At 33.4% G+C, this 22,722-nt stretch overlaps 2 protein-coding genes, 1 long non-coding RNA gene and 1 pseudogene across 5 annotated transcripts; 2 read left to right on the forward strand and 2 right to left on the reverse strand.

Annotated features, from left to right (window-relative positions):
- LOC121214061 (uncharacterized) lies at positions 1 to 560 on the forward strand. Its single transcript, XR_005909666.1, has 2 exons — positions 1 to 212; positions 345 to 560. It is a non-coding gene; the product is annotated as an uncharacterized lncRNA (long non-coding RNA).
- A 1,724-nt stretch (positions 561 to 2,284) lies between these two features.
- Positions 2,285 to 12,266, forward strand: LOC121214062 (importin-11-like; annotated as a pseudogene).
- A 314-nt stretch (positions 12,267 to 12,580) lies between these two features.
- Positions 12,581 to 15,241, reverse strand: LOC107958051 (ran-binding protein 1 homolog b). Its single transcript, XM_016893706.2, has 4 exons — positions 14,962 to 15,241; positions 14,704 to 14,855; positions 14,212 to 14,337; positions 12,581 to 13,168 (listed from the first exon to the last, which is right to left on the reverse strand). Exons 1-4 carry the CDS (start codon positions 15,132 to 15,134, stop codon positions 12,936 to 12,938), a joined length of 684 nt encoding a protein of 227 aa, XP_016749195.2. The 5' UTR covers positions 15,135 to 15,241; the 3' UTR covers positions 12,581 to 12,935.
- A 1,691-nt stretch (positions 15,242 to 16,932) lies between these two features.
- On the reverse strand, positions 16,933 to 21,606 carry LOC107958052 (ERBB-3 BINDING PROTEIN 1). 3 transcript variants are annotated; one of them, XM_016893708.2, is made up of 10 exons: positions 21,449 to 21,606; positions 21,215 to 21,339; positions 21,034 to 21,118; positions 20,797 to 20,946; positions 20,540 to 20,693; positions 18,161 to 18,376; positions 17,931 to 18,067; positions 17,751 to 17,842; positions 17,470 to 17,649; positions 16,933 to 17,226 (listed from the first exon to the last, which is right to left on the reverse strand). In XM_016893708.2, the coding sequence occupies exons 2-10, from the start codon at positions 21,303 to 21,305 to the stop codon at positions 17,150 to 17,152; spliced, it is 1,182 nt and encodes a 393-aa protein (XP_016749197.2). In that variant the 5' UTR covers positions 21,306 to 21,339; positions 21,449 to 21,606; the 3' UTR covers positions 16,933 to 17,149. The 3 variants fall into 3 exon arrangements, with proteins under 3 accessions (XP_016749197.2, XP_040943694.1, XP_040943695.1); XM_041087760.1 differs by having other exon boundaries at positions 21,215 to 21,364; positions 21,449 to 21,597; XM_041087761.1 differs by having other exon boundaries at positions 21,222 to 21,339; positions 21,449 to 21,592.
- Positions 21,607 to 22,722: the final 1,116 nt, after the last annotated feature.

A 22,722-nucleotide genomic window follows, 5' to 3' on the forward strand; every position in this document is an offset into this window, starting at 1 on the left:
AATCAGAAACAGTAATCAGAGTTTGTCATGCAGCCCATTTGTAGACAACTGGTCTAACCTTTGGCCCATCATTTAGAAGGTATAGCTGGATCATAAATAAGCCCTAGGGTTTATCTATATAATGGTGTAAACCCGATGAAGCAGCATCTTCCACCTTTAGCTTTTTCGCGCGACCGTAAGCTTTTCGTCATCACATCACCATGAGAGCCAAGGTAATTTTATGAATCCCATCTCACTCGGATGATTGCACTGCGTAGTACATTTCGTCATGCTAAAATTTATTCAATATTATTATCATTTTATGGGTTTTCATTTGTTTTTTTGGGGGTATTCTTCTTAAACAGTGGAAGAAGAAGCGTATGAGAAGATTGAAGAGAAAGCGCCGAAAGATGAGGCAGAGATCCAAGTAGACAGTGAAATCTGTGGGTTCTGTTTTAGTTTTTGGTTTACTTTCTTATTTCGATCTTTTGAATCGGTGTTAATCCAGCAGTGGATGGTTTTTAGATTTTTAAATTGTTGAGAACAGTTTACTGATTTCTATAGAATGGGTATTTTTACAAGTATTGTCTTTTTGCTTTATTCTGATTATTGATTAGGTGTGTTCACATTGATTGCAAATGTTGATGAATCAAAGTATTGTATAGCTCATGACAATCACTCTGTAGAGAAAGTAATAGAAAATACTTAAAAAAGTACCTGATAAATAGGAAGCTTTGGATGATTTGATCTTAGATCTCTTTTGTTTAGAATCTTTCATTCGCAGCACAGATTGGGTTTGGATTGAATCCATTCGAGTTTGGGTGTTTTAAGTTACTTGTTTTTGTCATTTTGGGGTTTAAACTTTTGGGTATTTTAAGTTACTTGATTTGGTTAATTGGATAGCGGTTGGCCAAATGTACCATGGAGACCTGTAGTAGTAGTCTGGTTGTATTTTGCCATTCTACTTAAAAAAAACCATTTGGTCCTTGGTATATGTGACATAATTGTTTTATGTGTAATTGTTTGGTAATTACTGACAGCTACACTAATTTTTAATAATAAAAATAGATAAAATTTTAATTGGAAAGACTTGTTTGACTCTTAAATTTAACGTACAAGAATTAATTTGTTATTTTTGGATAACGAGAGCAAAATGAAAACAACATTTTGTATGGAGCTTTCATGGTGCTTTTATTGAGTTTTTGGGTTTGGGTTGGATTCAGAGTCAAAATTGTGTTAGTGTCTTGAAAGCAATTAGTACTTGGGAAGATGTATCAGCAAATTGTAAGGTGCCAATTTGTTCTGACATGAACTCATATTTAATATTGATTAAATTTAAAGTCTGAGTTAAATTTAATATTTTTATTCACAGGATTAAGGATGTGTTTTTTTATCACTTCATCTGTAAAAAGAAAGGAGGATTGAAATATGAGATTTTTGCTTTTCAAAAGATATAGCAATAGCCATTGGTGTTATACCTTATTTGCATTTGTTTTTCTTCAAAGAGACTATTGTTTAGGGTACATGATTTGATAAATTTAAAACCATTAATAGAATAATTTTTTTATAATTAGTTGAATATTTGTACTTTTTTTTAATTTCAATTTGAATATGGAAATATATTTTGTAATCCATAGTTTTTTTTCAACCTATAAATATGAGAGTAATGCATTTTAACGTACTACATTGACAACAATGTTTATGTCGATCAAGGTAAAATTGTAAAATTTATTTGCAAAATTGAAATGTGGATTTGAGTAATAAATATTTAAATTTGAAGTCATTCAATAACAATTTAAAAGTTTTGTTGGAAATCAACTCGATTAAGCAACGAATGAGTAAAAATAGCAAAAGAAATTAAGAATTTGAACATATGAATTTAAATTTAACTAAAAGATTATTTTTTAAATTTGATTGAAATATGAGTCTTAATAATTTTATCTATTTTTATTATTAAAAATTATTCTTTTGTTATTGTTTAGTTATTTCCATTGATACCTCTTTTACTACTGTAATGTAATCTTTATATTTAAAATAAATGGAATTCCAACAATAAATATTTGAATTTAAATCCATTATCACAAATATTTTATCTAAAAAAATAAAAATGGACCCACAAATTCGAATAATAAATATAAAAAAATATAGAAATATTAATATATTTACCATATTCAAATATTATCAAAATTCAAAAAAAAAATCAAATATTAAATTTCATCCATAAAATCATTTCACTATCTTTTTCTGTTTGTTATATATATTTTTTCTGTTTGTTTTAACCTTTTTTAAAAGTATATATATATACTCCGAGTAGGAAGAAAATAGAGAGAAAGGGCTGAGTGAGTGAGGTGAAGAGCATAAAATAGCTGCGAAAAAGGCTTAAAAGACGGTGGTTCTGCACCATCTCTTCTTCTTCACTTCCTCATTTCATCATCGTCTTCACCAAGATCTGTCGTATCACTTTAGCCAAACAGAAGAGAAAGCTTGAAAACAACTCCATCTAAGAAACTTCACCATCTATCATCCATTTGATGTGAAAAAGCCTCTCCTGCCGTTTCCGAATCTTCTCGCGATTCACCGGTCCGACTCGCTAACTCGACTCAGCTTGTTCTCTTACTAAAAAGTTTTAAGAGAGAAGATTTTAGGATATACCGATGGCGCTCTCGGTTTCTGATTTGTCTGCCATATACTCGTTGCTCGCCAACTCAATGAGTCAAGATGAGTCTAATCGTAAACCGGCTGAGTCGGATCTTGCTCAATCTGAAAGCAGGCCTGGTTTCTGCTCTTGTCTTATGGTAAATTTAGTTGTATTCATTTTGCATTTTTCTGTACAATGTGTTTGAAATTTATATGCTTTTAAGTTGCAATTTGTATTTGTTTATTGATTTAGGAAGTGATTACAGCGAAAGATTTAGCGTCGCAAGTGGATATTCGATTAATGGCTTCTGTATATTTCAAAAACAGTATTAATCGGTATTGGAGGAAGCGACGCGATTTCTCGTAAGCTGTGCACTTTCTTTTTTCTCATGCATGTTATTCATAAGTAAGCTTAAACTTCAAATATGAGGATCGGTTTTTCATTTTAACTCTTTGGAAACTGCATTTGAATTTTTGAGTAGCAAGTCACACTGTACAGCTACAAGCTGATGAAGAATGTTAACTATAGATATATTAATGATCTGAAATTATATATTCAGGGGGATAAGCAATGAAGAGAAACAACATTTAAAACAAAAATTGTTATCACACTTGAGAGAAGAGAATTATCAGGTGTTTCTCTAAACTTTTTCTTGTTGTTATTGGTAAAGAATTTAAGGTTATTTGTATTAGTTGTTTCTCACTTATACTGGCGAAGCAGATGCTTAGGGCTTTGATTGAAGTTGCGTATGAATTGGACCTTGTTTATGTTAATTTGATTTTAGTTTAGTAGTCCTTAATAACTTTCTATCATTTTCATTTTCTTTCTCTGATACAGATAGCTCAAATGCTGGCAGTGCTTATTTCAAAAATTGCTCGCTTTGATTATCCCCGGGAATGGTGTATTATCATCACTCACTAAATTTGTTGATATCCATTAATGATTTTTCCCACTTCATTGAGCTAGAATAAGTCTTTCTTCTTCCGGCATTATGACATCTCATTGACTTTTCCTTTTCTAGCTAATAATATTTACTGATTTGTTGGTGTAATGACTTCAGGCCAGAGCTTTTCTCATTTCTTGCACAGCAGCTCCCATCCGCTGATGTTCTTACCTCCCACAGGATTTTTATGATTCTCTTTAGAACTTTGAAAGAATTATCCACAAAACGTCTTACTGCAGACCAAAGGAATTTTGCAGAGGTATGTGAATGCTGAAACATCTTCCTTTTTATAGCACCCCACTAAATGAAAGTCTTGTGCTGGACCTCTCATTTTTGCTTAAATTAAGGTGGATGCTACACTGACAGCTTAATTGAAAAACATTTTCATGCTAATGCCTACTATATACATTTAGAACTTTAATTAGTGGCTTCTGCATTTTGGTTTATGAGTACTTCATATGTGTTACATTACATTCTTCACTTAGAGATTGTAATTTATTTGCTATAGATACAAACTCCTAATTTTGCATTTACTGTCCTGTTCTATAGACTGAAAGAGTCTGACTTACTAAACTTTGTTGGCAGATCTCATCCCATTTATACAAATATTGCTGGCATATTTGGCAGAGTGATTTACAAACAATATCACACGGTTTTTCTATAATCACACAGAGCTATAATTCAAATGACAAGGAGGAGCGTCATGATGATCTTTATCTAACATGTGAGAGATGGTTGTTTTGTCTAAAGATAATATGTCAATTAGTGATTTCAGGGTTTCAAAGTGATGCGAAATGTATACAGGTACTTCTTTCTCTTTCCATTTCCATTTAGAATATTTTGAGGATTTTAGAGTCAATCACCATTTCATTATATTTTCTTGTTTTCTTCTATAGCAGTTTGGAATGAGAGCATATTATTTGAATGTTTCATATTGCAGGAGATAAGACCAGTCAAAGAGGTCTCTCCTGTGCTTTTGAATGCTGCCCAATCATTTCTTCCATATTGTAAGATAGCTTGTGCTTGATTTCAATTTTTGCTCCCATGTGCAAAAAACCAAATTCATTTACACTTGAACTTTGCCTTTTCCTCTCCTAAAAATTAGGCGATAAGCATGTCTGGTCAAATGAGTTATATTGTAATTTTAATTAGCCACAAAATAAGCAATCAATATAATTAGCTTACAAATTGGTCAAATATTTCTCCTGCTTTCTATTTTGCAGGACTCATACCCGTACACACTATGAACGTGTGATATTTACAACATTGTTGCAGAATAGTGACCTCATCTAGAATTAGTGTATGAAACTGAACCATGTTCCTTGGTGTGTTTTAATATCTATATGTGTATGTTTTTCATGTACATACAGAACTAGGTAGAACCTCTGGAATATAGAAATTCTGTTTCCTTGGTCCGATGGGAATCTATGTTATTCCATTCGCATTGTGGAAGGAACTGACATTTTTATTCTGGAACTTTTGATTTTTTATTTTGGTCAGTAAACAAAAAAGAACTTTTAATCTTGTTTTGAACAATAAAGCTGAAGCCACTCAAATACTTGTTGTAGAAGATTTGTCTGATTGATTTATTTTATGTTACCTTATTTTACAGATACATCTTTGCAGAATAGACATCCTAAATTTTGGGAGTTTATAAAGAGGGCATGTACCAAATTGATGAAGGTTCTAGTTGCAATTCAACAAAGGCATCCTTATTCTTTTGGTGATATATGTGTCCTTCAGCCTGTTCTAAATTTCTGCTAAATAAGATTACAGATCCTGAGCCAGATATATTATCCTTTGAGCAATTCCTGATTAAGTGTATGGTAATGGCTAAAAGTGTATTTGAATGTAAAGAATATAAACCAAGTGTTACAGGACGGGTTATGGATGAGAATGGTGTTACACTAGAGCAGATGAAGAAAAACATTTCTAATGCTGTTGCTGGTGTTTTGACTAGACTTCTGCCCAATGAACGGATAGTACTTTTATGCAATGTGTTAATAAGAAGGTAATTATGCTTTCCTTCTTTATCTGTTTGTCTTTGGCCTGTTGCATGTTCTGATGTTCCCTTTTCCACCCATTAACCCATCTTGTGGTGGAAAACCACGGTTAAAATTAATATTTTCTAAATTATTATCATGATTTTACATCAATAGTTCTGTTAGCAAAGCACCCTGTATTTCTTTTTTTTTTTCCTGCGTTGCTTTATATCTGTCCGAAATAATGTATTAACAGGTATTTTGTTCTAACCACGAGTGATTTGGAGGAATGGTATGAGAATCCTGAGGTTTTTCATCATGAGCAGGATATGGTTCAATGGACAGAGAAACTGAGGCCTTGTGCGGAGGCTTTATATATTGTATTGTTTGAAAACCACAGTCAAGTATGTGATAGTACTAATCATTTTGCATGTTATTGTGATCCTTTCTTTTCTTTTTCCTTGTTGGCAGCTGTTTTATATGCATGTATGTTTATTCAATTTAACTTGTTGCATTTAGCTGCTGGCTCCTATTGTGGTGTCCATCCTTCAAGAGGCAATGAATGGTTGCCCAACTTCTACAACTGAAATAACTCCGGGGTTACTTCTTAAAGATGCTGCCTATGGTGCTGCTGCATATGTATATTATGATCTCTCAAATTATCTCAGCTTCAGAGATTGGTATACCCACTCGCTAGTAGGCTATATTTGGTTTATACTTGCTTGATAGTTTTGCTGCTTTTATAAGCTTTCTGCCCTTGTTGATTTGGGGTAAGATTTTTTTTTTTTGGGGGGGGGGGGGGGAGTGTTAAACCCTAAACCTTATTTTGTTAGTAAACCCTAATTTTAATAATCCAAGCAAAGTGGGAATGTTATTTAGTTGCTTTCTTTCTAATATATCTTCGTTCAGTTCTTACTTGTTGAAGTTTGCTCTTAATGCATTGTAAATAATAAATGAGTATCATCTTCTTATGTTTCAATAGGTGGTACAATGAATTCATTTTTCCTGAAAAATCCCGGATTGCAGGTTTAATGGTGCTTTATCCCTTGAACTTTCTAATGATCATCCAAATATGCGTATCATCCACCGGAAAGTTGCTCTAATACTGGGACAATGGGTTTCTGAGGTAACATAATATTCTTCTGTAGGCCATTTCATATCTCTGAGTTCTTTCTTGTGAAATGTATGTGTTTGTATGCATGCCACAGCAGTATGTTGAGGCTTCCATCAGTATAGCATCACGGTGACCAATAGTTTCAGGTCAGAAGCTTGTCCAATCAAAATTGAATCTTCCCCTCTGGAAAACTAATGGTAGATAATGTTTCAGACATGGTAGATTTCTAATTGAGTGTTGCAGTTTGATTCCCTCAGGGAAGAAACTGATGATTCAAGAAAAGTGTGAGATGTAATATCGTTTGGCACTTGATCCTGTTCTTTGGCTGCAATACTGAATATAGAGTACATAAATCAAATGCAAAGTTTGAATATGTCACTAGGAATAGGCTCCAACTGGCGAGCATTGGAAGAGTGCTTTTTGCATTGACTTGCATCAAGAATCGGGTAATCTGTTGTATGTTGTGATAGTAGAAGAGTGATGCATCACGAGTCTGGAATTCCTAATGTCAAATAGTATTGTGTATAATTTGTTATTCCTCTTTAATTTCTATTAATGGGAATGTTAATAAAGTGCATTGGTTGCAGCAGGAGAATTGGTCATAAATGTTCTGATGTTTGTGATCCTGCAGATAAAGGATGACACAAAAAGAGCTGTATATTGTGCCTTGATACGGTTGTTACAGGACAAAGACTTATCTGTGAGGGTATGCTCCATCATTCGCTTTCTCTTCTATATGATAACTCCCGGCTTTGTTCTCTGCCCTTCATAATGCGAAGGTTATTTTGTACTTTGCTCACTTACTATGTTGTCTATTGTTGTTTTAGCTGGCAGCCTGTCGATCCTTATGTTTACATGTTGAAGATGCAAACTTTTCAGAGAGAGATTTTTCTGATCTACTTCCTGTTTGCTGGGATTCATGTTTTAAGTTGGTCAAAGAAGTTCAAGAGTTTGATTCAAAGGTATATTATGCTGCTGTTGTTAATGTTCACTGTTTACTAAGGCATTCTTTCTCCCTATCTGCTTTTCAAGAGAAGGTGATATGTGTATTTTATTGCATTGTGGAAATTTTCTGGAATCTACAGTCTGAGCTTTAAAAAAATTCTTTCATGCTTGTAAAGTTCTGATGATAAAGTTGAATAGATGGTGGATGTTACTTGAAAACTACAGATTTTTCTTTGTCCAGTCCTACTTAAGATCATAATTGATTTCTTTGGTTCTCATTAAAAATAAAAGTATAAGTCAGAAATCTAGATGTTTTTATGAGTTTGTAACTCTTGTTTTTTTTAGTGTGTGTATTTGTATTTGTGCTTATGCACATGATATGCATCTTTGTATACTTCTGACATTCAATTCATATGTTGTGCTTTTCTCATCAATTTCAGGTCCAGGTTTTAAATTTGATTTCTGTTCTTCTTGGCCATGTCAATGAAGTCATCCCATATGCCAGCAACTTGATGCATTTTTCCAGATGGTATGTTGTCACTGCTTTACTTTCTTCTCTGTGAGTTGCATGTTTGCTGTTACGGAACTTGATGCACTTTTACAAGAAGTGTGTGTGTCCTAATAAGTAGTTGACTACAACAATAGAATTTATAATTTGGGATGCCAGTTAAGTGCATATCTGGACATGTCCAACTATACTTAGCAGCTGTCTTTTTAATAATATTTCTATTAATTTCCTATGAAAAGGTTGGGAGGAATCTTCTGGAGAAAGCCTTCTACGGATACAGCTTCTTATTGCTTTGCGGAACTTTGTTATTGCCCTTGGATATCAGTCACCTAGTTGTTACAGCATGCTCTTGCCCATTCTTCAGAAGGGATTGATATAAATGGCCCTGATGAACTCAATCTTTTGGAGGATAGCATGCTGGTTAGACTACTGTGCAAATATTCGATTATTTATCTGGCTGCCTTTATAGCCAATAACATTTTGTGCAAGTATCCTCATATTTGCAGTTATGGGAAGCCACACTGTCTCATGCACCTGCAATGGTGCCTCAACTCTTAGCATATTTCCCTGTCTTTTGGAAATCCTGGAAAGAAATTTTGACCATTTGCAGGTTAGACTTCTTGAATTATTACTGCCCTTGTTAGGTCTGTGCTTTCATCCCCCCTTTACAAACAGCATTTGGTGCTTTAGGCTTTTTCAGAAATGATTGTTTATTGCTGACTCACCTGTCCTCTCTTTTAATATCACATTGATCTGAATATACTTGCAGGTAGCTGTTGATATTATTGAAGATTACATTATTTTGGGTGGAAGGGAATTTCTTAGCATGCACGCTTCCAGTGTGGCTAAACTTCTAGATCTCATTGTTGGAAACGTCAACGATAGAGGGCTGCTTTCAATTCTTCCATCATTGACATTCTAATACTGGTAATATACTGTCAACTTACTTGTCTTACTTAATACAGTTATTCCTTAAATTGATTGATACCTATAGATGATAAAATTGTTGATTGATGATGATAAAGATTTAGATCATTAAAGTTGCATTGGAAGTGCTCACTTTTTGCTATTTTATAGTGTTTCCCCATGGAAGTGCCGCCATTAATCAGCAGTACTTTACAAGTAAGCATTGTTCTTTAACTGCAGAGATTATTCATCGTTCATGTTCTCAATTATAATTTCCATGGTAATATACCTTGTAGTAAATCTAATTCCTGTTATGCCTTGTTAAATGTTGGTAGAAACTAGTTGTTATTTGCTTGAGTGGAGATGATGGTGATCCTTCCAAGACGGCCGTGAAAGCATCTTCAGCTGCTATCATAGCAAGGATTTTGGTGATGAATACCAACTATCTTGCACAACTAACATCAGAACCTTCTCTTTCATCAGTACTGCAGCGAACTGGTGTAGCTATTGAAGATAATATTCTTCTTTCTCTAGTTGGCGTATGGCTTGACAAGGTTAGTATAAAATATATACCTAAGGAGACTAGTCAAAAGATCATCAAAGTGTTTGTTAGTTTTCTGAGCTATTTGAATCGATGTTTTGACTCCAAGAAAACAACCATTCTGACTATCTAGAGGCTTAATTGGCCAACTAGAGTCTTGATAGGGAATCAAATCCAGATATTAAAAGAATCCAATTAGAGACTTACCAGTACAGTTTGATTGGGGAATGTTTTTGATAAAGTAGACACTCTAGGAATCTTTTAAACCCAAAGTGATGAGGTCAATACTAACATATTTAGATGCTCCTGCATCAGTCTATGAGACGCACAAACTTATTAACCTTTGTATGTTTCTACAGGTAGACAATGTATCTTTGCCCCAGAAGAAAGCATTTGGACTAGCACTTTCCATAATTTTAACTTTAAGGTTGCCTCAAGTACTAGACAAACTAGATCAAATACTAAGGTATGAGCTCAATCTTAACTTTGATTCATAGTGTAAGATTATATTATAGGGAACGGTGAGAAACTTTTATTCATGCAGTGTTTGCACTAGTGTAATTCTCGGAGGGACTGATGACTTAACTGAGGAAGAGTCAAGGTTAACCCTCAAACCCTTGTGTTATTTTAATCGATTCAGAGATTTGTAACTATTTTTAATCCTAATTTTTGGTAAGAAATTGCAGTGGTGATAACATGAGCTATGGCAGGTCGCACGATGAGGATTTGCTTCCTAGTAAGGAGTTAAGGAGAAGACAGGTTAACATTCTCTAGTTAGGTCATTAGTAGAATTACATTTACTTAGGCATAATGTCAATTCAGCCCTTAACATTTGCATCTTTTGTCATTTTGGCTCTTAATTCTTTTTTCTTTTAGTAAATTTGGTCCTCAACTTTTTAAAAAGAGTCAAATTTGACCATCAACCTTTGAAAAAGAGTTTGTTTGATGCATTTTAATGGAAATACTGATTAGAATGTTAAGTTTTTGTTGACATGGCATATAAACAAATAATGCTATATTAGCATGAAGTGCACATGGACTGCCTAACAGGTTGTCCTGCCAACATATTGAAAAGGTTAATGTTTTAGTCGACATTAAGAAAAACAATGACTTTTTTTTTTTTTGAAAAGTGAAGGGTCAAATTAGCTCAAAAAAGAATTAGGGTCAAATTGACAAAAGAATATAAACGTTGAGGATTAAATTATGTTTATTATTATACCATTTATTTATTTGTGACGAATTGGTTGTGCCATCATTCAGATCAAAGTCTCGGACCCTATCAACCGGTTATCATTAGAAAACTCAGTGAGAGACAACCTTCAAACTTGTGCTGCCCTTCATGGAGAGTCGTTTAATTCTGCCATTGCTAAAATACATCCAGCAGCTTTTGCACAGTTGAAGCAGGCGCTAAAGATGCCATAAGCCAGCATTGATGTTCTCTTTTATCAACTGAGGTCTTTCTTTTCCGGCTGATTATTTTCCATTTTTCCAAAGATTGAGAAAACATCTAGGTAAGATTTTCCAATCTTCTATATAGTAGGCGTGCCCTTAAATACCATCTTTATAAATACCATCTTTACCATTGCATTGTTTGATTTTGGTCTGCTGCTAATCCCTATCCTTGGATGGAGTTGGACATTTAGTCCCCGTTAAAAGTTAAACCCTCTTTTAGGATTTAAAAAAAAACCTAGTCCAATCCTTAGACATGCAAGTATTTTTGTCAAAATGTGTCACTTAACTCTTAAGCAATCATACTAACTTAAAAAGCAAACAATTATGATCTCAATAAGCATACCTGATCTTATACAAATTTTGACAAATACTAACAGTGTCAACTATAGGACTATTCCTTTTGAATAGGAATTTAAAAAAAAATTCTTTTAGCTTTCTTAGTAGGGATATATATCAAATTTATATATGAATTTTGTATGTGCAATTGATAAATGAATTTGATTTGGTGTAATTGTACACATGGCACTTGAACTGTGGTTCATATATTACATGAAGCTTTAATTTTGATTCAGTTGTATGCATTTAAAGAATGAATACATACATTTGTTTTCATTTTGGATTAATATAATTGTTTGTGTATGCAAAATATCAATGTAAAATAGTGCTAATTTGATTATGTCCATAATTTGTGAATCAAAATTCATGTGTAGTTTTTATATTTATCCAAGTACAATGGTTATATCTCAAATTTGGCCAGAGCACTTGTTTTTTTTAACCGTAAGTAGGAATTCATGGAATTTTACTTTTGTCAGTAATCTGAGCAAAATAAAAACTTTCCAACCATTGGAATCTTAATATGTGATAGTTATGCCGTACCTGTATCTAATTTTAGGGGGTTTTTTATTGGTTTCATTCCAGGTGATATTGAAGGTTTCTGTTGAGATGAATTTGGTGGTGTTTCCTACATTCTTTGTATATTTTCCTAAATGGCTGCTTGGCTTGGAGTGTGTTGATTTATTCATCTGTTACATGGGCAACAAAAAAAAGACTGTAAATAGCCCTGCTGCTTCCTTACCTGGGTGCTTTTAAAGCAACACAACAGTGAGTTCATGGTCTTTTTAGTCTTTTACTTGCGAGCGAGCGAAATGAAAGTTTTTTATTTTTCTTGAAAACAAATTAAAGAGAATATCTGGAGGGATTTCTTACTTCTGGGCTTTTCCAGTTTTCTTGGGATCAATATCAATGAGTTCCGATTTCATTTGCTTTTTTTTTTTTTAAAAAAAAAAATTTAAACAAGAAGCACAAGACTGTAAAGTGCATGCATTCCCCGAAAGAGCTTTGAAACCAACCCTTAAGCCAAACTAATATACACTAGAAAAGAGCGAAACCTCAAGCCAAAATCCTAAGCCCAAAGGACCTTTTAAAACAATAGCAACCAACAAGCACAGCACCAGCAACCAGTCAACCGGCCACTTTGGAAATGGTTTTTATTTTCAGAGAGGGGCTAGACGTTCAAGAAGAAATGGGAAACTCGAAAAGAATACATTATTGTTCAAATTGAATACCTCTGTATTAATACTGGTAAACCAGATATAAAGGATTCATTCAATTCTACATTGAAATTACTTTTAGAATTGTGATTTTAAATCCAACTAGAACGCAAATTTCCATCAAAACATCGGTTTGCCCTTCAAACCAAACGTAATACATTTAGATTTTCCAAATTAAAACTCTTACAATTCCATGCAGACAAACAAACAAACCCTCCCATCCACAGGTTCCAACATAATTTGATTTTTTTGCAAATATTAATAAAACTACGTAACCTGAGTGGGAATATATTTATATAATTCTCTCCTTAAACCACTAAATATTAATTTTTTTATAATAAACTTACTCGAGTATATTGTTGCTTTCTCTTTCAGGTCTATGCTTTTGAAGCAGCCTCATCCTTCTTATCTTCCTCTGTTTTTGCTTCATCTTTGACGGCTTCCTTGGTGTCGGAGGCAACGACCGTATCTTCTTCTTTACCGTCACTTTTACTTTCTCCAACACTCAACTTGTCGAGGAGATCAGCAGTGACTGTGGCGTCTTTATTTTCCTCTTTCTTTCCCTGACTTTCAGCAACATCTTGAACTGTCTCCATGAAGGTCTTACAATCTGAACATTCACGAATATGTCAGTGATCCCCAAGCATATATAAAGGGTTCAGTTCAAATTCAGGTTAATCAGGTCGGTTTTGACAGGTCTACACATGACAAATAGATACCTATATCCGACACTCACACTTTAGTCCAAGTAACATTGTTACACGATTGAACAGATTCGATCAGAAAGATGTTGAACTCGAAAATGGACATTGGTTGAAAAAATCCCTCATAGAACAAACACTCAAACATGCAGAAGCAAATAATCACCTTACATGCTTCACTTCCCCAAGATATGCGGGGAATACAAATAAATGGGTTTTGTTTTTTATATCTTCCTTCACTTAAGATTACCAAACAACTGTTTCATCTTATTTCCTTCACTGAAGGTACATTGGCACTAATATTCATAAATGATCTTTTAAGCTTTTATGTACCACAAGAAGCAATCTAAAAACTAAGGGGCACCAAAATAAGTTTGTTATTTCACTCTGAATTATACCATAAGTTTGCACTACAGTAACTTTTAAATCAAATAAAGCATGTTTAAAACAAAAATGTTGATATAAGCTAAACATGAAAATCCTATCCTTAGATTATATATTGACATTATTTAGTCTGCATTGCATACTAAACATTTTAAAAGGAAACAATTGAGTGGATTCCAAGTCCAGTGGCGGAGCCAGAATTTGGGGAGGGTCGGAATTAAATTATATATTTTTACGATAGTAAAAATGTAATTTTACCATTTTAATAGTTTATATCTTTATAATTTTCAAGAGATTAATCAATTTTTTATGATTTGGGAGAGTCAAGTGAAATTTTACCATTACTAATTTAAATTTTTATAAATTATAAAGGGCCTAAATGGAAAATTTTGATAACTAAATTTAAGAATTAGAATGAGTTAATCACACAAGCATTATTTATTCTAACTAACGGTCGGAGTACCAACATATATGCAGCAGAAGATGTTGATAAGTGTTATAAAATTAGCAAATAAAAGAAAGATGAAAGAGTAAGAGACAACTAAAGCAACGAAAAGAAGATGCTCACTCTCAACAGAAGCAAATCTGATACAGAACATCTCTTCTTTCAAATTCCCATCAGCGAAATCAGCGGCGTGCCAAACGCATGATTTATCATTTCCAGAATGTTCTTGCACCGTCATTGTTGGAATAACTGCAGATTCAAAAGCATCAAAATCAATCCCCACCAACCAAAAATAAAATAAAATAACCAAAAATAAGGTTCAAATATGAGATTTAGTCATGTACTTAAAATTTTTAAATTAAATTCTTCTAGCTTCAATCATTAAGATCAGCAGTATTTTCGATAAAAAATATTGACAGAAATACTAATCGTATTAATGATTAAATTAAGATTTTCTAATAGAAACAGTAATAAGATTTAAATTTTTAATTTACTAAACCCTAAAGTAACTTACATCAAAATAATAACACTTTAAATTCTACTTGAACAAACTTCAACTTCGTTAAATATGCAAAATCAGAAAAATAGTAAGAGACTGTAGTAAAAGAAACAGACCGAAATGGTTAGCACAGATCTTAAGGGTTTTAGATTGGCGCATGACTAGACGGACTTTGCCATTGACTTTGTGCTTCAAGAGCTTCACATTTCCAACTCCTCTCTCCTTCCATTGATTCCCTTCCTTATCGAATCGATACAGCTTTGCCTTCCTGCAACGAATCATTAATTTTTTTCAGCAGAAAAAAAAAAGAAAGAAGAGAAAGATCTCTAAAAGAATATAAGAAAAATATTCTAAACAGCAGAGATTTAGCTCACAGATCGAGAATCGGATCCTCGTCTTCTTCACCAGTAGCGACAGCGACTTCCTCGAGCTTGACGATAGGAGCTACTTGAGCACCGGTGTCCTCATCGTCTGCGGCGGTGGCGGGAGCGTTGTCATCGTCTTCTCTGCAGTGCGGCTCTGGATCTGCTTTAGCATCGGTCGCCATTGGTGCAGCTAAACAAGCAAAAAAATATATAAATATAAAGAAAGAAATTGAAAAGAAAAGAGAAAGCGAAGTGATATTATGAGTGAAACCCACTGGCCCTTTGCTTTGCTATATCTATAAGAGGAAAAAGGCAAGAAAGGAAGCAAATGCCAAGTGGGACGGACCCACGAACAACGGTGTCGTTTTCTCTTGTCAGGCTTTGCTTACGTCAGACATACAGATGTAAAGATGCTTTTTCTTTCTTTAAAATTAAAATACTTCTTAATTTTATTTTAAATATTTTAAGTGAATTTTTAAATTAAAATATTGCTTTAATCGAGTTGTTTTTTGTACTAGTTCTAACCAATTTTTTTTAATCAGTTATGGAAACTTCCAGAAAATACTCTTTGAAAGGGATTTTTCATGAGCTCAAAAAACTTTAATAATTTTGTAAGAGATTTTAGTAGTTTTGTTAAATAATTTGGAAGAATTTCAATTTATATAGAGTGAATTCAATAATTTTTTGAAAACATTATAATATTGCAACCCAAATTTAGTAATTTTAAGTAGCTCATAATAGAATTTTCTTCGACTTTAAATATCATGTTAAAAAATCTTTTTGGATGAGTGGTACGTTTATTTACAGTCAATATAAAAATAAGAGTAGAAGTAAAAATAAATATTATAGCAATACTGTACTATGAAAAAAAAAACTAAAAGCATCACACTGGAGGTTAATACCTATCTAAAAGGGCCCTTATTCTAATATGTTTTAACTCTAAACAAATGTAGATTAATTAATATTTTTAACCAAGTCAAGTTCAAGATGGGATATAATGTTTAAATTGATAGCTATAGTAGATTGATAATAAAAAAAACAAATTGAAACACTTGGAATATATTTTCGAGACACTAAACTTAAATTATTGCCAATTGAGACATTGTAATAGGCTTGAAATCGAGATCAACTTAAAAAGTCTCGAAATAATTGAACTTATGTCTGGAGATAAAATAGTCTTTGTTTCGAGACAAGGACACATCGAAGTTAAATTCATTTTACCTTGTTCCAAGTCTTGAGATAAGGAACATTGAAGTTAAAACAAGGAAATAGGAAAAGTTTGTCCTCCCAAATTAATTTAACATAATCCTATAATCTGATGAATCAAATTATTAACATTATAAACGTTAAGTTTGTAAATAAGATAGATATTTGAATTGATATGAATGATGATTATACATTGAATGATATGATTAAGAAATAAATTAGTCTGAGTTATTTCGATAACATAATATGATATTACACAAATCTGATGATCAAATTATATGATATTACACAGATCTGATGATCAAATTAAGTGTGGAGTATTACATGTGATGGTATCAAAATTAAGGATTCAATTGAAACTTTTTAATAAAATTAAAAAACAAATTATATTCTCCTTTCTAGCTCAAAAATATTTCAGTATTTTATGCTTTATTAATGCTTTCTTGATGGAAAATTTAAATTGACATGCTTGTTTCAATGAAGATCTGATGATAATTTTTAAAATTATTATTTTAATAATTTTCAGTAATTTTTATCATTAAAAAATATATTAGATAAACTTTTGAATTTTAATTAGCGACAAAAAAGATTTCCCATAAATAACAATGTAAATATAAAACCGAGTATTTGCAGAGGAAAAAAAAAACTGCATTGGTGATCCAAATATGAAAATATCTGAATTATTTGGTTGAACATCTAAATTTTGCCAGCATCTGCATGCAATGAAGAACAAAACAAGCATTGGATGTATAAAATAAGCAGACGATAGAGAAATGAAGCAAATTGAATTTCCTATTAAGTTGCACATCACACACAAACACAAGACTCCAAGTGGATGTCATGCCATAAAATAAAAAACTACTCTATTAAAATTTTAACTCATAACCAACAAGCTACAAGTGAACACAGTATCAAAAATTTTGGCAATCATCATAATATATAAAAGGGCAGATTAGAAAATATGCGCAAAAACATTTTTATTATTGTTTCCTTATGATGCACCACAATTTGTCGATGCATCCATGGCCTCACCCTCGGCTCCACCCTCAGCTTTATCACCCTTCTTACCTGCACAAACCAAGTACATGTTCTTAAGTTTTTACTACAAAACCCTCAACATTTGCTTCCGAAATAGGTTTAAATATGCCATAAGTCCCTGCACTCATTGTAAACTTGAAATTTAATCCCTATACTTTTATTTTTTAAAATTCAGTCCTCAATTTTTCAAATATCAAAATTCATGTCCAACGGTCAACACTGTTCTGCAAAATTTTTTAAACCTCCAATATAATATCAACATATACATCATACCTTTCTTCTTCTTCCCACCACCTTTCTTCTTTGTCTTTGTTCCCAAAGCCAACCAGGCCTTGATTTCAGGATCGTCTATCATCTTGGTTGGCTGCAGTTCTTGCAGGGGATGGGATGTAATCCGATCTGATCCATTTGGCATTAGCAATACTGTAAATTTGATATGAGCAACATAATCACCTGCAGAATTTTGGTACATAACAGGTAAGCTCATTGTGAATATATTGCAAGATACAATCCTCTGTTCATTATCAAACAAGATTTCAGCCATGAATGCCTACCAGGCTTCTCATAGAGAACAGGGTATGGCTGCAAGAGATCGTGATTCACACATTCAACTAAACCTAGACGAGCCCTTTTCTCTTCCAAGGCACTGTTTGAGGAAAACTCATGTTAAGTGTCAAACAGCAGAAATAATCACCAATGGCATAACTCAGTACAAGTGCAAAACAATTACAAACCGAGCGGTGAATGGCAGGATGGGGAATCTCTGATTTATCTCGCTGAAAATAAATCTAGAGGCCTTCATCTTTAAATGATAGTTCTTGTCGACAGCTCTCTTAAAAATAGTTGTCTGCTTCTCGTCCAACAACTTTGGCTGCAATTTCAATAACACGTTGAAATCTTCAATGATAAATTAACCCCGACACAAGTATAGCAACAATGTTGAAAGACAAGAAAAGACAATTACCTTGCCTTCACCAGTGCTTGCAACTATATCTACAGCATAAGCTTCATTCTCCTCAAACTCTGCATCATCAACTCTGGTATCTGGATTGGAGACACTTAGTATGACTTTGTTCCCGTCTATCACAAACTGCTTCAGTTGATGGCTAAGAACACCTTCAACAATTTTGCAATCATAAGCGGCAGCTACCTTCTGAATTGCATCAGATACATCTTTGTTCTGCCATTAAAACAATAATGAAAAGAAACTAAGTACAATGAACAATTCTGATTTTAAATACGCAATGATGCAAAAACAATATAAATCGCAAAGGAAACTGGCTATGCATTTATCAGAAAAGCAGTTCACAAGCAGTCTGTTCAAAAAAGATAAATGATAAAAATATCTCCCTATCAGAGTAACTATGACAAAAGCTTCACTTGGATGTTGGTCCATAGCTTTTGAAAACTATTCATCACATAGGGCGACTTGCAGATGGAAACAAGAAAATTCTTTAGAATAGTGATAAATAGAGAAGTAGACACTAGACAGCTTCTCAATGTTTGAAAAAAACAACATTAAGAGTAATGCCAACTTTATGGTAGTTTCTAAAGAAAATTTAGGTCCCATAGGCAATTGGAATAAAACAAGAAACTGTTTAACTCCTCAAGGAGCCTAGCATGACCAGACATAGTATTGGCAACAGGGAAAAGAGGAGACCGATAAGAAATTGATCACCTCGGCAAAGTTGCCCAGCCTTCAAATTTTTATTCTACATCTTACATAGAGTGACAACCACTTCACGATAGTTTGATAAAAACCAGCCCGAGGATAACTACTTTAGATCTAGTTTGATAAAAGTAATCATGAGGGTAACACCCACTTCAAGGTAAGCTTTAAAGAAAATTTAGGTCCCTTGGGCAATTGGAAATAAAAGAAAATGTTTATATCCTCAAGTGCCTAGCATGACCAGACATGATATTGGCAACAGGGAAAAGAGGAGATTGAAAAGAAATTAATCACCTCGGCAAAGTTGCCCAGCCTTCAAATTCTATTCTACACCTTACAGAGTGGCAACCACTTTATAGTAACTTTTAAAGAAAATTTAGGTCCCTTGGGCAATTAGAATAAAACAAGAAAATGTTTATATCCTTAAGGAGCCTAGCAAGACCAGATATAATATTGGCAACAGGGAAAAGAGGTGATCCATAAGATATTGACCACCTCGGCAAAGTTGCCCATCCTTCAAATTCCAGCCTACATCTTACAGAGTGACAACCACTTTACGATAATTTGATAAAAACAATTCCGAGGGTAACTACTCTAAATCTTGTTTGATAAAAGAAATCATGAGGCTAACAGCCACTTAGTAGTATTTTTTAAATAAAATTTAGGTCCCTTAGGCAATTGGAATAAAACAAGAAAATGTCTATATCCTTAGGGAGCCTAGCATGACCAGACATAATTTTGGCAACAGGGAAAAGAGGAGATCGATAAGAAATTGACCACCTCGGCAAAGTTGCCCAGCCATCGAATTTCTATTCTACATCTTACATAGAGGGACAACCACTTTACAATAGATTCGTAAAACCATGAGAGTAACAACTTTATGGTTGTTTTTAAAGAATTACACCAAAAGGATGGAAATTTTGATGCAAAAACTGAGTTGAGGTAACAATTCCCCTATCAGAGTAACTATGACAAAAAGCTCCATTTGGATATAGATCCATAGCTAATAAAAAAGAGTTCATCATTTAGGGAATCAAGTGAAAGTGACATATTAAAACAGTCTTTACTCTTTTCAAAAATCAACCACAGACTTAACTCGAAAATCAGAAGTTAGGCTAAAGAATTTTGAGGCAGCAATAGCAGAGCTAGATAAACAAACATTCAAAGACAACAAAAGCATAACATGGAATGTCATAGCCCAGATATAAAAACCAATAAAAGGCCTAGCATGGCCAAACATAATAATAGTAACAGAGAGAAGAGGAGATTGACAGGAAACAGATCACCTGGCTAAACATAATTTTCTACCATACATGTTACAATCACTTCAAAGAATTACTTACAGCAAAAGGATAGAGGAACACCACAAAATTTGTTGCAAAAACTGAGTTGAGAGAACAATTCCCCTATCAGAGTAACTATGACAAAAAAGCTTCATTTGGACATAGATCCATAGCCAATAAAAAAGAGTTCATCATTTAGGGGGTCAAGTGAATGTGACAAATTAAAACAGTCTTTACTCTTTTAAAAAATCAACCACAGATTCAACTCAAAAACCAGAAGTTAGGCTTGAGAATTTTGAGGCGGCAAAAGCAGAACTAGCTAACAAACATTCAAAGCTCACAAAAAGATAAACATGGAAATGGCATAGCCCAGATATTCAAAACAATTTACCTTTTTTCCAGGCCTTACAAGCCTCAAGGCCACTTCAGCAGCAGTATTTGCAGCAGCAACAACATCAGCCTGCTTACCAGTGATTGGCCCGCTCTGAACAACATGAGTATGTGCAACTACTGCAATAAACCCATCAATGTGGCAACCCATGTCACTACATTCAAGGTAGGGACAAAAGAAAACAAACAATTCAGTTGCCACTCAGAACAAGAAGTCCCCATTAAAACATTTACCATGAATGCTAATATAAAGCTTACATCTTGACCATATCACCTTCTTCCAACTCCGAGGTGTCACTAGCAAGTGGAGAGAAATGGCAGACTGTGTTGTTTACAGAAAGACAAGTAGGGAAGGCAACACCCCTCTCAATCTTCTTCTTAGAATTCTTGTACATGTTACCTGTTTGCCTTTAAATTACACAAACAAAAAACCATAAATTTACAAATTTCATTATCAATTTTCAAACATATATCCTATATTAACTAAACACTTACTCTCTTATAAATGCATCACCCTTCTCACAAATGTCAACAATCTTAGCTTTGGGCTTACATTCTTTTACAACTAATTGTAACGCTTCTGCAAATTTCCAAACACAACAACAAAAAAACAAAATATTAAACAAAAATTACATTAAAAACACATTTCCAATAAGCTAAAGGCGAAGAGTTTAACTGCTAACAATCGCAGCAGCGCTCTTGTATTTTGTAACAACTTCAGAGGAGGTGAGATCCAGCTCCTTCTCCTCTCTCTCGTCGTCTGACATCGCTTTCGAATCTTATCAAGAATCTATCTAATTGCTGCAAAAATAAATAAATAAAAATTCTAAAAAAAATAAATCTATATCTGAAAATCAGCTGTAATAATCGAAGAGTAAATCAAGAGATTGAAATTTTTGAAAGAGCTCACTGGTTGAAATTGGCGGCGGCGAGTGAAAGCGCTAGGGTTTTGGAGGGAGTATATAAACTAAAATAGGAAGGGCGGGTGGTGAGTACTGAAGTAGAGAGTTAGGGTTACGGGTCTTTACGGCAGCGTTTGGTTATATAGGAAAATTTCGCTTTGCAGTGACTCGCTAGGGTTTTCTATTTTTGTATTCGGTTTTCGGTGTAATAAAAAAACAAAGGGCTAATTTCTGCATACTCCTTCCAATTATTTAATTTCATTACTCTGACCCCTCCATTTTTCAAATTTCAATTGTAAAATTAAAAGAAAAGTAAAAACAGGTGGCTGAAGAGGGGAGTATGAACTGTGCCAGTTTAAGTTTAGATTAGGTTTATGTATAATATCAATATCATAAATAAGTTTCGGAATATGAATTTAAAATTTTAGACAATTTTATTTATATTATTAATAAATTATATATATATTTGAAGGGTTAGTATTTAGTACACTGATAATATATAGAAAATTAAAAAATTATCATGTACAAAGATATATCGGAATTATGATGAGGATAAGCTTTAAGTGGAGGATTTACCTTTGGAAGCTATGCGGTGTGTTGACACCATTTTTTGGATGAAAAAAAACGGGATCGACTTGGGTTTTGACGAAAACGAAAAAACGGGAGTCGCCACCAATCCTTTTTAATGAGGTGTGATTGGATCACCTCAAAAACTGGTTGTTTCTAATAAATGATTTAATTTTATTAAAACAACGATTTTGGTCCACGAAATTCAGAAAACGGGTTCGGGAGTCGGTTACGTACGAGGAAGGATTAGCACCCTCGTAACGCCCAAAATTGGTACCTAGTTGATTAGTTAATGTCTTGATGTCGAAAATTGATAACTTAAAAGAATTTTAAAAAATACGATCCTTGATTAAAACGTTAAGAGAAAATTTTTTTGAGAAAAGAAGCACATTTCACGTTAATTGAGAAATAGACGTCATATCCAGTGAGTTAGGATACAATGTCTCGAATTCTCGATGCGTAAAAATGCTTGTTTAAAAGACATTTTAGCTATCTCGGATTTAAAAAAGGAGATCACGACCAGTAAATTAGGACGCGATTTTTTTTAATTCCCGATATCATTTAAAACTTGAGTTTAAAAAAATTCGTGTAATAAAGTTTAAAAGAATATTAAATTGTTTAAATCAAATGAAGAAATCGCAACCCAATACGTTAGGGCACAATTTCTCAAAATATTAAACATTGAATACTGCATTTATTTCGAAAAAAAAACCTC

The sequence above is a fragment of the Gossypium hirsutum genome, chromosome D01, assembly GCF_007990345.1.
Source record: "Gossypium hirsutum isolate 1008001.06 chromosome D01, Gossypium_hirsutum_v2.1, whole genome shotgun sequence".
NCBI lineage: Eukaryota > Viridiplantae > Streptophyta > Magnoliopsida > Malvales > Malvaceae > Gossypium > Gossypium hirsutum.

Excerpts from the sequence above, each read along its gene's own strand:
- LOC107958052 (XM_016893708.2), bottom strand. The coding sequence starts at position 21,305 with ATGTCAGACGACGAGAGAGAGGAGAAGGAGCTGGATCTCACCTCCTCT. Across the intron at positions 20,694-20,796 it reads GAAGGTGATATGGTCAAGAT|TGACATGGGTTGCCACATTG; the intron begins GTAAGCTTTATA and ends CCTTGAATGTAG. Across the intron at positions 17,843-17,930 it reads ATCCTGCCATTCACCGCTCG|TGCCTTGGAAGAGAAAAGGG; the intron begins GTTTGTAATTGT and ends TTCCTCAAACAG.
- LOC107958051 (XM_016893706.2), bottom strand. The coding sequence starts at position 15,134 with ATGGCGACCGATGCTAAAGCAGATCCAGAGCCGCACTGCAGAGAAGAC. Across the intron at positions 14,856-14,961 it reads GAGGATCCGATTCTCGATCT|GAAGGCAAAGCTGTATCGAT; the intron begins GTGAGCTAAATC and ends GATTCGTTGCAG. Across the intron at positions 13,169-14,211 it reads CAGATTTGCTTCTGTTGAGA|ATTGTAAGACCTTCATGGAG; the intron begins GTGAGCATCTTC and ends GTGAATGTTCAG.